This window comes from Cervus canadensis, chromosome 11 (assembly GCF_019320065.1).
Source record: "Cervus canadensis isolate Bull #8, Minnesota chromosome 11, ASM1932006v1, whole genome shotgun sequence".
In the NCBI taxonomy this organism is placed as follows: Eukaryota; Metazoa; Chordata; class Mammalia; order Artiodactyla; family Cervidae; genus Cervus; species Cervus canadensis.
This window is the reverse complement of record NC_057396.1, coordinates 39,909,328-39,922,692: the sequence shown is the minus strand read 5'-3', so window position 1 is coordinate 39,922,692 and position 13,365 is coordinate 39,909,328. Positions and strand designations below refer to the sequence as shown.

The following is a 13,365-nucleotide window of genomic DNA, read 5'->3' as shown; positions in this document are numbered from 1 at the left end:
TAGGACAGGGCTTGATACAATACAGTAATAGCCATGACCAGCATTTACATACACTTGACCTGTTCTACATATACATGCAGAGTTATTCAGTCCTTACAACAAGCCTATGACACAGTCACTATTATCATTCCCATTTCATCGACAGTGAGTAAACAGCTTGCTTTCTCAGTCCCAGTAGCAGAGCAAGGATTCAACCTAAGGACTTTGGCCCACAGTTTGTGATGTTAACAACTGCCAATGAATTCACATATTCCACAGACACCTACTAGGTACAAAACAGGTGCCAGCTAGTACTTCATGAACAGTCGATCAGGTTCTTCCCTCATAAAGCTTACGTTTAAAAATAGCAAATAACTAGTATTTTCAGGTTACAGGTGTTAGGAAGGAAAATAAAGAACAGAGAATAAAAAGTGACTTGGTATTTTAGAGTGGTCAGGGCAGGTCTCTCTGTGGACATCTGAGCAGAGACCTGAATCCAGTAAGGGAGCAGCTCCAAAGCCACAAGCTTGGAGTAAACAGTTCTGGTAACTGCAGACGACTTATGTGATGTGTGGCCTTGGGCAAGTGACTAAACTTCTCCAAGCTTCAGTTTCCTCACCTATAAACAGAATAATCTAAATTTGCCTTGCGAGTTGTGAGGAAAAGGGAGAGGTGTATGTGCAAAGCATCTGGCTTAAGGTCATCTCTGGCCCAGCGCCCAACAACACACAAATGCTCTGAGGCACTTTCCCTCCCACTCCCCTAGCCCCAGCCTCCTAAAACACCTGGACTCCCGCGACCCACTCACACCCCCTGCTGGCAGGACGGCGCACTGCGGCTGCCCTGAAACCTCCAGTTGCTTCCTCACCTCTTCAAAAAGCCTCACCTGAAGAATGCCTGTCACCAGGGCGGGAGATGAACCATAGACCCTCTCCACCCTCTAGAAGCTCAGTCTAAGAAGTGGGCCCAATGTGAAAGCAGACAATGCCCCCAGAAAGGAAGTTCTAGCATCTAAGAAACTGCAGGAGCACAACGAAAGAATGATTAACGGTGCCCAGGGAGGAGTCAGTAGGTGATTTCTAAAGTAAACCCTGAACAAAGAACACAAGCAGACATGAGGGAAGGCATTCCAGACAGAGGGAACAGAACATGCCAAGTCAGGGAAGCATAAAAGAGGACACTGATTGGCTTGAGGGGCTATACGTGATTGTGCTACACACACCTCTGGGGCTTCCTGCCAAAGCAGCTTGGTTGAAAAATAAAACCAAATCAAGCTGACTTACGGGACTTCCCCGATGGCTCAGCAGGTAAATAACCCGCCTGCCAATGCAGGAGACAAAGGAGACACAGGTTCGATCCCTGGGTCAGGAAGATCCCTTGGCGGAGGAAATGGCAACCCACTCCAGTATTCTTCCCTGAAGAATCCTTTGGACAGAGGAGCCTGGTGGGCTACAGTCCATGGGGTCGCAGAGAGTCAGACATAACCGAGCACACCACACACAAGCTGATTTCTGGGAAACTGACAAAGCTCTATCACCTGCCACACTGGGAAAAAGCTTTCTTTCCCGAGGGCAGACAGGCTCTCACGTGCCCAGTGTTCTCACATCTGGTCTTTCTTACCCTCAAGAAAAGGCCCATCCTGTCTCAGTCAAGTGACCACATTTGCAACTTAGGTCTTTTTCCCCCTGCCTCAGCCTCCTCCTCTGGACGGTGGGAAAATAACCCTTGTCTGCATTCCTCTCAAACAGCCAAGGAAGCTCCTGGCGCCACAGTGGGTAGGAAGCAGGACCCAAAGCCCCTCACCCCCCTGGGCAGGCCTGGTGGGGCAGGCAGTGCTACAGCCCCTTCCTCCCAGATCAAACCGTGCTCTCCACCCCCACTCCTCACGGCCCCCACGCCAAAGTCAGGGGCCCACACAGTTTCGTTTCAGGTGTTTTATTAAGTGGGCCATACTGCAGCTGGTTTCTAAGTTGCAAAACAACATAAATTTAACAGTAATAACATAGCCAGTTAGACTGGGACAGCTTTTTCTTTCCTTAAAAAAAATAGAAAAAAGAAAAAAAAAAAAAGACTTAAAACATACAATGGAGGGTTAAATAAATAATACATTAAAAAAAAAAAAAGGAAAACCTGTTAAAACATGCTTATATTTACTTCTGTGCAACTGTGTGCCAAGAGGAAACGTGATTCTCTGCACGATGATATATCCTGGCATGTCACCTTCCCAAATAATACTGACAAAACAGAAAAGACAGAGGGCTGACTCATCAGTGCTTACAGAGGCACTACTAAAAATCCCTTTGATTGGAGCATGGGGATTCCTGCTCAGCACACCTGTGTGGCCCGTGAAAGCCAAATATCCATAATAATGTTAATATAGAAAACATTAGTTTAGAAACAATGTGGAATGGCCTCATTAACGCGGCAGGGCGAGGAGGCAGAACTGCCCCGCGGCGCCGCAGGCTCAGTCCAGGGAGGCCGCAGGCTCCAGCGTGGCCACGGCGAGGGAGGGCACCAGCTTCAAAATAAGCGGCACCAACCTCGTCTCCCTCTCCCTATCACTCTTTCACATGAAAGTGTGTAAAAAGCAAATCAGCAAATAAACTCTAAAATAGATTATTTATTCCAAAAATCCTCTACTTTTCTTTTTACAGTGAGTGTACATCTCCTCTCATCTCCTGCACAACTCGCTTAGGTCCCTCTGGGAAGAAGGGGCAAAGCTGCAGGCGAGTCTCTGGGTCCTGCTGCTGGCTGGTGCCGGGAGGTCAGATGTCGATGCCCTTGACCAGGGATGTCTCCAGCGTGATGTTGAACTCCTGCAGCGTCTGCAGCACGCGGATCAAGGAATTGACAAGTGTGTGGTCTTTGATCAGTGCCACATCCTCATACATGTGTGCGGTGATGGGGCAGTCGGCCAGCAGGGCGATCCAGTGGTGCAAGAGGTGGTCTCTGGCAGGGAAGGATCCATTCCAATGGGTCAGAGGGACAGGAGACAGTTAGCAAAAGCCCAAGAGGGAACCTGCCCCATCACCCCCTGAACCAAGTGTGAAGCAGGAGAAGCAGGTCTCTCCCCACAGTCCCCTTTCGCTCCCCCAAGAGCACCTGGAGAAGATGCTTTATGAGGCTTTAAAAGACTCCCACTGGGGGCTACCTGGCTTCCCAGGTGGTTCAGTAGTAAAGAACCCACCTGCCAATGCAGGAGACTTGGGTTTGATCCCAGGGCCGGAAGATACCTGGAGAAGGGAATGACTACCCACTCCAGTATTCCTGCCTGGAAAATTCCATGGACAGAGGAGCCTGTCCAGCTAGTCCATAGGGTCACAAAGAGTCAGACATGACTGAGCACAAGCACAATCAGGATCAACGTGGGAGGCAACCCAGCCCCAGGAATGCCAATCCATAACAGACCCTGTCACCCGCACAAGGCCTGCTCCTCCTCCCCTGCTGCCTGCCCGCTTTTCCCTCCAGACACACCATCAACCAGACACTACGTCCCCTCAGCATCAAATCCTCCATCTCCTAGAACCTCACTCCTCTCCACAGCCACCACCACCAGGAATACACAACAAACTGACACACAAATAGCACTTAGCATGTGCCAGGCCCCTTTATAAGAGACAACCTTCATGACAACCCTATGATGTGAGGGAGTTGCTACCAGTGCTATTATTATCCCCACAGTAGAGATGAAGAAACATCTTCTGGTTGATGGAGATAAGCAATTTATTCAAGAGCACACAGCCAGGAAGTGGCTGATCTGCGATGTGAACCTGGTGACTCTGGTTCCAGAGTCTGTCTTTAACCACTATGCCAATTCCTCCCTTCCATGGCCTAAATAAACCGCCCTGTTTATCTGGTCTTCGTGCTCTCACCTGACCCCTGGAATAACCCCTAACAATCTTGTCCACTCTGATGTGTACCATCCCTGATGTCAAATGACTATCATTTCAGTCCCCTGATTAAAATCAACTCTGTCCCAGCTCCTCAAGGCCCCCATCCTTCTATCGCCCTTCCAACATTCCACCTGCTAATTCCTAATCCCACATCCTCTGCTTCATTTAGGGCCTCTCTGCTAGTTTCATCTGCTTCAAGCTCCCTCCTGACTTCTATCCTTTTGTTAAGGCTCACCTCAAATACCACCTCTTTCTCGAAGCCTCCTCTGATCTTTCTCCTCTACATTTTCAGCAAACCTTATGAATGAGTACTTTTTCAAACTCTCCCAAACTTCTGCTTTGTACTGTACTTAATTAGGACAAGTAAACTTCTAAATGGTAGGAACCATGTTTTATTCAGCTTTATTCCCACATCTTCCATGAGGCCTAGCACATTCAAATGTTTGTTGAAGGAGTGACTAGATACGTATACTCTGCTTCAGATTTTACCAGGGGGGCAGTTTTATTCCTTCCCATCAAAAGGTGGCCCTTCCTCCCCAACTAGACACACATTCACATCCCCACACCCCACACACACCGTACATGAAGGAAATTCAGGGCTTCCACCAAGCCCACAAGGCCTTACCCTCCCTTGGGTCATAGGATACTCCCTGCCCCCGGCACCTCCAGCACCGCCTGCAAGGCTGGCTGCCTGCACGCCGGGCCACGGGGCTGCAGTACCTGGCTCCCAAGCACACCAGCATCTGAAACTTGCCATCCTTGCCAATGTTCCGGGGATTATTGTTGATTGCCGTGACAAATCGGCAGAAGTTCCGGGCCCTCGTATGCCAGTTTTCCTCAGGGACAAGTTCGTTCTGCTCCAAAGTCTCATAATAGGTTTGTGCTTTTTCTGTGAAGAGGAGAAAAGTTTGCCAGTGACAGAGGCTTTCAAAACGAACCTATCCCTGACTGTCCTACCACAGGTCCCTCCATGTCAATGCAGGTAACTCAGTGAGAACAAGGGTGTTCTGATGTCCCTGGGCACAGTTCAAAAAGATCCTTATATTCCCTAGCTCTGTGTTCTAAATTCCTTAATGTGACCCTTGATATAAAGATGGTCCTTTCTCAACAAAACTCTTGAGGAAGAAGCTTCTTGCATCAATTTCTCCAAGTGGGTCTAACAAAGGGCTTGGACTTCAGTGCTATCAACTGGCCTCTTGGACCTATGAGCAGGAAGTGTGAGGGGTCATGACTAAGCCTGTATTATATATAACAGATGCCTGGAAAGAGTCTTTCCAAACCAGTTCACAGAAGATGAGGGGTGAACAGTGGGGCAGGGTGGGGGTGGGCATGTTCTCTCATTACCTTCAAGAAAAGCCAGGGCCACCAAACAACAGATCTAACCTGAGACTCAGCTGATTTGGCTTCTATTATCTCAGACCCCAGTGGTCAGCACCCACACATTAGACTGATGACCCCCTCATGTCTGCATGCTTTTCCCACCCTCAAATCCTAGCGCAACTCACCCAAAAAATCCCAAATGAAGACATTTTTGAAGAGCCGTGGTGACTTAAATCCATGCTGGAAAGCCTGTTCCAGGGCCGAGACAAGGCCACATTCTCCACAAAGCAACAGCGTCAGGCTACCTCGCTATATAAGGAAACAGGGGAGAGTGCCAGGCTAGCCTTGGTCAAGATGCCGTCCAACCACTACACCCCAAGCCCACCACCCACACCTGGGAGGGCAGCAGCACACAGGCAGGGACCTTGTCTAGTCTCCCAGCAGCTGGAAGGGCCCAACTCAGAGCAGGTCTCAATGAAAAGTTGTTGAGTGAATAGATGATGGTTCTGGCTCCCCAGCAGGGGACAAAACCAATGTGGCCACTATCAGGGAGACGCAGACAGATTCATAAGACAAGAGAAACACACACAGCTCACTGGACTCTGCTGTGTTGTCAAAATGTAAGGAAAACAGGGTAACTCCAGGCACAGGTCCCCCGAGGAAGGAATATGCTGAATCTCAAACTAACTGAGGCACATCCTCTATGTGTTAGGCTGTCCCCAGCACATGAACCTGGAACAAGGTTATTCTCTCTTACTCAATATAAGGCCCTGGGCTGGAGGGTAGTAGGGAGGCTCACCTCTTTCTCAGGCTTATGGAAGTGCTTCACGATGCCATTGACTGCCTCACCAATGGACTCCTGGATCTGCCCAGTGTTCAGCTCTGATTAAAAATCAAGCAGATATCCAATCTCAGAGGTTAATAGTGCTTGGTTGAGACAGCAAAAGACTCAGGACACAGGGAAGGCCCACAGGAGAGGTGGGGCGGCCTGGACCCTGGGAAGAGTTGAGTTGCTCTTGGCTCACCCAACTTTGTGGAGCTAGCTCTTCCTAAAATCTTAAGACAAAAAGCAACAGCTAATACCTTGGAGTCTAGTCTCTAATAGAAGCTAGTAAAATTTATTCTTTGCCCTGCAACTCTGGCAACCAAAAGAGTGCCAAGCCTTGACAGTGAAGCCAGGAACTTGATAGTGAAAACAGGGAAGGCCAGAAAGCAGACCCCTCTCCTCCATAGGGTCACATACAAATAGCAGAGAGGACTGGGCCTGGCTCTAGGAGCTCTCCCCTCTCCTGCCAGTCCTCTAACTGGAGTGGCAAATCCCTGCACTGCTTCATGAGAGGAGGGTGGCAACACCTGATGCTGTTTTGCAGAGGTGGTGCCTGAGGCAGCTGTGCAGGCACGGATCTGGGCTCCCTCAGCAGGGCTCCCAGAAATCTGCCCACTCTCCAGGCTGGGCAGCGTGAGGGCCCAGCCCCACCTTCAACTTACTGGGTCTGTTGTTGGGTGAGATGGTAACGAGCCTCCGGATGACGCTGGGAGACTGCTGCAGGGGCGGGGTCCGGCACGGCCTCTCATCCACCTCAGGCTGGGATGTGAGCAGCTCCCCGACCAGGACCCGCTCCAGGCTCCCATCATCCATGCCCTTCCCCAACCAGCGGCCACATGGAAACCTGAGGTTCAGGCAATAGCCTGTCAGAGCTGTCAGCTCCTTCAGCATCCTTCCCCTTGCTGATCCACAAAGGCCATCATCAAAGCCAATTCCTGGGGACAGGCTCTGAAACTGGCCTGGGACCCATCATGGCCCTGCTCCTCATCCCATTGTGGAGCATCAGGGCCACCTGAGTGATGGGTGGCCTGGACAGTGGTAGCAGACACTCCCACTTGGAAAACCCTCTTTTTTGTCTTTTCCAACAAGAAGCCTCAGCCTATCACACCTAAAAGGTCTTCTAGAGAAGTCCACATACCCAAGCATCAAACACAGCCCCTGGTAGTACACCAGGCCCCACTGTCTCAGGGCAGAGCTGAAGAACACTTACTTGTAGGTATGTCCGGTGATCTCATTCCTGACCATCACATACTCCACCAACCATTTGGCATAGAGTCCAGAGTTATCATGGCCTATCTGCACAGTAGTGAGTTTCCCCAAGTTCTGGCACTGTGAGAGAACAGGGAAACAGAGACGATAGGAAGGTCAAGAAAATAGGAGAAAAGTGCCACACTGCTCAGAGGCACAGATCTGACTGGCTGCCTGCAAGCTGGCCCCACTATCTGCAGGGGCAGAGCTCATGGCTCCACCTGCCACCAAAGCTGGCAATACAGTACTATCTCATGAGGAACGAGGCTGAGGAAGAAAGAGACTACAACCTAGAGGAAGAACTAAGGCCTGGGAACAAAAGGCTCTGGAAGTGGCAGAGCAGTCTGAGGTCTCTGTGAATCCCTGGGTTCAGCAGCTGAAAGAATTCGAGAATTCCTCCACACAGCATGGACAGGGAGGTATGCAAGTCCAGATGGGCACCTTCCGGCCAGAGACCATGTACACAAGGCAGGCTCCCTCTCTTCAGCTCAACCCTTGGCTCTGGCCTCTGGTCACCCTGGGACAGGTCAGCTGTGCTGAAACATAATACTGTATACAGTCAAGCCTCCGTAAAACCCTGGAGGAAGGTGCCAAAGTAGCAGTTGTAACTCAGACCCCCAGAGCCTGGGGATGTGGTCCCTGGGTAACACATACCTCAAAGGTCATCTCTAACAGGTTCCTGGGAATCTGCAGGATCTGTGTCTCACCCAGTTCTCCTGAGATGCAGATCCATGGGTTGGCGGTGAACATAGAGCCCCCCAGCTTCTTGCTCGGTACGATGAGGATGTGGTAAGGAATCACTGTTTAGGGGAAGGCATGAGGCATTGGAGAGGATCAGGAGTCCTTCCCGTACCTGAGAAGGCCCTGTTCTGCCCCAGGTGTGCTGGCATGTCTGCGGCTCCTGGTGCAGAGCCTGGAGCAGCAGGGCCAGTTCAGAATATTCGCCAATCTTCTCAATCTCACTCCTCCCAGGGTTATCACCCAAACATCCACACCCAAGCCCATCTGTGAGCTCAGAGCTAAGAAAGACTGTCCCTTAAACACGATCGCCAACTCAACACTGTACTGAATGGCTTTTCAGAGCACTTTTCTATCTGTCATCTCAAGGACTCTAGTAACAATCTCCAGAGAAGCCAGGCAGGTATCACAATCCTTTCCCAAGGCACTGAGAGGGAAACAGTTTCCCTCAGGCCTCCTACATTCCAGTCCAGTGCTGCTTCCACCAAAGTCTATGATCCTCTTCTCTGGGGAGAAGGATAAGTGTCATATGAAAACAAGAGTCCACACTGCTGAGCCACTGGCCAAACAACTAGCCATGGGCAAATTCAGACTCACTTCAGTTCAGTCGCTAAGTCATGTCCTATTTTTTGCAACCCCATGGACTGCAGTGACTGTCTACCTAACAGAGCATCCTGGCACCAACGAACAATAAGGCTCCAGGGGCCTTTCTGAGACCATTTCAAACCCTTTTCCTCACTCTGCAAACAGGGAGATGGAGGCCCACGGAACGGGCAGACACTGCTCACAGATCCATAATGAGTTAGGGCAGAACAGGGCCCAGACCCAAACCTCCCACAGCCGTCTGGAGTTCTTCCTGCTACTTCAGGAGCTGTTTTTCCCTGGAAGCCAGTCTGAAACCTTCCCTGATACTGAATGACTTTCTCAGCCCAAAACAAAAGGGGGATTTCTTTACAGGTGTGCAGAGCAGGCATTGAACTTCACCACCACCACCCCACTCCATCTTAGGCCCCCAGAGCTGTGCCCAAGACCACAGTGATAACATAATGGCCAAAAATATGAGCATCCTAGTTCAAAACAAGAAGAAGAAACTTCAGAGAAAAAACAACCTCCAAGGAGGGCTAGTAAGGACCTCTCTCCCAACACAAGAAAGGACAAGTTATCATCTTTATTTAAAAAGGGGACAGTAAGTTAGCCTCTGATAGGTTCATGAAGACTGGCACTGGGAAGGCTAGTGGGGAGCACAGGGCCACTCACGGATAGTCGTGAAGACATTGGTGAAGCAGAAGTAATCGACAGCATTGAAAGAGAGGAGGTGATAGAGGAACTGCTCCTTCTCGTCGTCACAGCGCAGGAAGGCGTAGCGCTTGTAGAGCTTTCTGTCGGAGAGGAGGTAACATGTCAGTCTCTCAGGCAAAATGGGAGGAAAGAGGCTAGAAGTATTCAGCTCTGGAGGGAGATGGCTAAGGAAAGAACATGAGGACAAGCCTCAAAGTTCTGTAGCCACCTAAAAAAGGAACAAAGCCAGCAACTCCATCTGAGGGCTAGAGCGAAAGTGGCTTAACCTACAGAGGAACAACACAAGCCAAGCTCTACTCGTGTCTAAGAGCTGACGTTACTATAAAGTGTCAGAGGTTGTGGGACTTCTTTCCTAACCTGAAGGCTTCTACAGGGCATCATCCCAGTGTGTGGCATGCAAGTAGCAATGGCTGGAGGTCGTGGTCATCATTCCTACCAGGGCTAGTCTCAGACCCTCAGCAGACCTGAGACCCACAGGTCAGAACACTGCTCTGAACATGTTAGAGGCAAGGAATTGAATGATCCAGGTCACAGACAAGGAAAAGCTGTACAGAGGATATTCTTACCGTCTTTTCAAACCTCCTTCCATCCCCATCCATCATCCATTGCTCACTCCTCTGCTGGACACTGCAGGCACAGAGTGCCTACCTTCCCCAAGTATTAGGGACACAAAGAGCCCAGTGCAGAGGACCACAGCACAGAGAAACACACAGAGAACAAAGCAAGGTCCCTGTCCTGCCTGCCCAGACTGCCATCACCATGCCACAGAAGTGTGGGATTCAGCAGACCTGTGAGGTTCTACCTAGACAGTTTATACAGTTCTTCACAGAGATAATTCACCAACCCAGGAGCCAGAGAGGGAAGCCTGTCCTCAAATACGGTCTAGATGAATAAACCTGCTCAAGGCCACAATATATAATATAACAAGTTGCCAAATAAAAGGCTCTAAAAGCCTCTCTCTGGAAATTGAAAGAGCCATAAGCTATGATGGTCCTGGAACAGAAGGGGTCTGAAGGACAGTACACATTCAGACAGGGGTTGCAAAAGGAGAAGGACTGGGTATAAAAGTCAGTTTGGCTAGAGTTGAGGGCTCAGGGAAGTAAACAGTTAGCAATGAGACTGAAATGTCTGGCTAGGGTAAAATGAAGGCAGGCCTAAATATTCGGGCTAAAGAGTTTACAATCTGCTCTACAAGTAATAGTTTTCTTAGAGATAAAGGCAAAGACATGACCAACTTCAAGAAATTTAAATTTAGCACAGCTGAAGGGTAAAAGGGGCATGAAAGTGAAACCCAGGGAGTCTGCAATAAATAAGGAGACAGATGGAACAGCAGCTAAGGACCTGAAATGTGTACATGGGAGGTAAAGCTAAGCAAGGAGTCACACGGACTCAAAACCAGGAACCTAAGTAGGGAAAATGCATAGAGGGAAAGGTGTATGGTTCACACTTCTAAAGAAAGCAAATGTTAACAAGTGGCAAACAAATAATGATAATGATAACACACCCCACCTGTGGTTAAAAAAAAAAGGCATGAACAAGTACTTTAACAAATGCTATGGGAGCCTGAGGAGGGATGGACCAGGCCGCTGGGGTGTCAGGGCAGACTCCAGCAAAGAAAACTTGTGACTAGGCCCTGAAGAGCTTAACACATCCTGAGAAGTGTGAGGGGTCTGAAGCAGCAGGAGCTGGAAGCACACAGAAGATGAGAGGGGTAGGATGGAGGAGTAGGTAGGTTTTGATGAAGTACGTCTTTCTCTCTCCCAATACCCCACCCAAAATGCAGTCTGTGGCAGCAAAACTCTCCTCATGTTCTAGTCACTGAAGTAGCACAGGGGTCAGAATATCATGTGAGAAGTTACTATGCAGTAAATGAATTCTGAGCTGTCGTCTTCTAACAGGGCCACAGTTTAAAAAAACCAAAATGAGCCTCCTCACCAAGGTCTGTGCCCTGTCTGCTCCTGCCTAGACCTTTAAGTTCACAGGCCCTAGACCTATCTACTGCCCTGGACTCTTTCATAATGTTCCTGGACTGGGCCCCCTTTCAGCTACCTCTGTACCCTGTCCTGCTGCCAACCTGCAGCCATCTCCAAATAGACAATGCCCACACCACACCACAGGAACCTCTCCTGTCCTGTCAGACCCCAGGGCCCACACAGCCACAGATTTTTCCAGGACACACAGCTGGCCTTTAGAAACTGGTATGCAACTGATTCCCTTCCAAACTTCAGGCTTAAATGTTCACTTGTTTCCTTTTAGTTGTCTTCCAATCTTCAAATTTTACTCCTATACCTTTTCATCCTTAAAGGGAATCAAATTCAAGCACTTTAAGAACTGCTATTTCATAACCTCTCAAAATGAGATCCCTAACCTATCAAGCTTTTGAAACTAGTTTCTTGCTGTGGTTTAAACATACAATAAAATCTTAAAAAAAAAAAAAATCACAGTTTCACTTTAAATAAAAAGATTCTGCAGGTTTAATCAATTCGCTTACACAAAATTTCCCCAAGGTCTGCTTCTCTGCTTTATCATCGACAGGCAAGTCACATAATAAAGGATACCATTAAAAAATGCCCAAGGAAATGCCAAAAAGAAAAATGCCCAATAGGTTTGCTGATGATGAAAGAATCAAATGTATTATATACAGAAGAAGACTGAGAGATGGTAATCAGAGAAGGGGGACAGCTTTCTTCTCCCTCCTGCTCTAGTAACCTGGGTACACAATGAACGCAAACATAAAATCAAGAGAAGGGAACTGAAGGGTTAGCGATTCTAGGAGCAAGGAAAAGCAAGGACCTAGCTACTTTGGGCTGGCCCTAGGCTCAGGAGAGAACAAAAAAGATAAGCGGATATATTAGAAGTTTCTTTTTAATTCTCCAATCCTTTCCCCCTGAAGACAAGAGACCAAGAAAACATCCTATGCCCAGGAAGTATGCAGGTCATTTGAGTGCCACAATGAGAGGACAACCCCCAAAACTCTAAGGTATCCAATGAAGAGTCCACTCATCTCACTACCTCTGCAAGAAAGCTATTTGGGGAGGTGAGAGATGCGGATTGAGAAAATAGGAAGAATAGATAACAGATAATAACAGAATTCTTCTTCTACAGATAAAGAAGGAGAAGAAGAAATGCTGCATCACAAAAATCACCCAATTAAGAAAAGTCCTCCCATCTTCTTTATGGGAACTGACCCAAAGAAGAACTCAACAAGAGCTCACTGGCTGACCAACGGCTGAAGGAACCAGAATAGACCACAGGAGGTCCCATAAGAGGAACCAATAGCTAAAAGGGAGGACCAGTGCTTCCTGTAGTGGTTGTGGCTTAGTCTGAAGAATCCAGGCCTTCAGAACTCAGTTCAGAGAGCACCCAGTCAACTGTTTATGTCTGAATGTTCCTACTAAAACAAGCATGCTGTGTTGAGCACTGCCAAAAGAGTTATTATTCATCAAGAGGAAAACAGAAAATATATTTTGCAGTATAAGTGCACAGTAGTGTTCTACACAGAAAGGAATAAAGGAAAAGAAGAAACGCTGCAAAACCTTCACATGCAATTTGAGTTTAGCTGAATTCAGCAGTAATGATACACCACATACTCTCCTTTCCCATGGGTTTCCAATCCCTCCCACCACTCCCAGGAGCTGGTTCTACTCCAAGTGGAATGGCCTTACTTGGTGAGCTCATGGTCTGAGAGAAGCTGCTTCAGGTGTCTGGAAAGTAACTTTTTTTCCATGGACAGACGCACCCATGCTCTGGCTTTTCCCACATCAGTCTTGATTTCTCCAATGTTCTGGATATGCCTGAAGGACAAATGGGGAAAGCAAAGTGGAGGGTGGGGTGGGAAATGAACTCACTACCAACACCTCCCCTGTAATGCCAAAGGAAGCCTGGTGAGGCAGTCCCACCCCATCCTGAGAGACTCCATCTTTCTTGTTCGCAAAATCCTGAGCTTCCATGAAGCTTTGAACGATAGGCTCATCATAATTTAGGGGGTTGGTGAGGAAGACAGTACAGCTTTCAAAAAGCAAGGCTAATCCCAGAGCTTTTAGGCCTTGAAACACTCTGGTG

The 13,365-nt window shown here is 48.6% G+C and overlaps 1 protein-coding gene across 2 annotated transcripts in view; it reads right to left on the bottom strand.

Annotated features, from left to right (window-relative positions):
• Positions 1-1,898: 1,898 nt before the first annotated feature.
• DENND5A (DENN domain containing 5A) overlaps positions 1,899-13,365 on the bottom strand; it is a 92,594-nt gene continuing 81,127 nt past the window's right edge. Inside the window, exons 15-23 of one of the 2 annotated variants that reach the window (XM_043480971.1) lie at positions 12,969-13,097; positions 9,262-9,383; positions 7,921-8,066; positions 7,229-7,347; positions 6,681-6,862; positions 5,992-6,074; positions 5,378-5,501; positions 4,593-4,761; positions 1,899-2,928 (exon numbers count right to left, since the gene is read on the bottom strand). In XM_043480971.1, coding sequence (XP_043336906.1) covers positions 2,745-2,928; positions 4,593-4,761; positions 5,378-5,501; positions 5,992-6,074; positions 6,681-6,862; positions 7,229-7,347; positions 7,921-8,066; positions 9,262-9,383; positions 12,969-13,097 — 1,258 coding nt within the window. In that variant the 3' untranslated portion in view covers positions 1,899-2,744. The remainder of the gene's footprint in view (positions 2,929-4,592; positions 4,762-5,377; positions 5,502-5,991; positions 6,075-6,680; positions 6,863-7,228; positions 7,348-7,920; positions 8,067-9,261; positions 9,384-12,968; positions 13,098-13,365) is intronic. The other variant, XM_043480972.1, reaches the window with a different exon arrangement.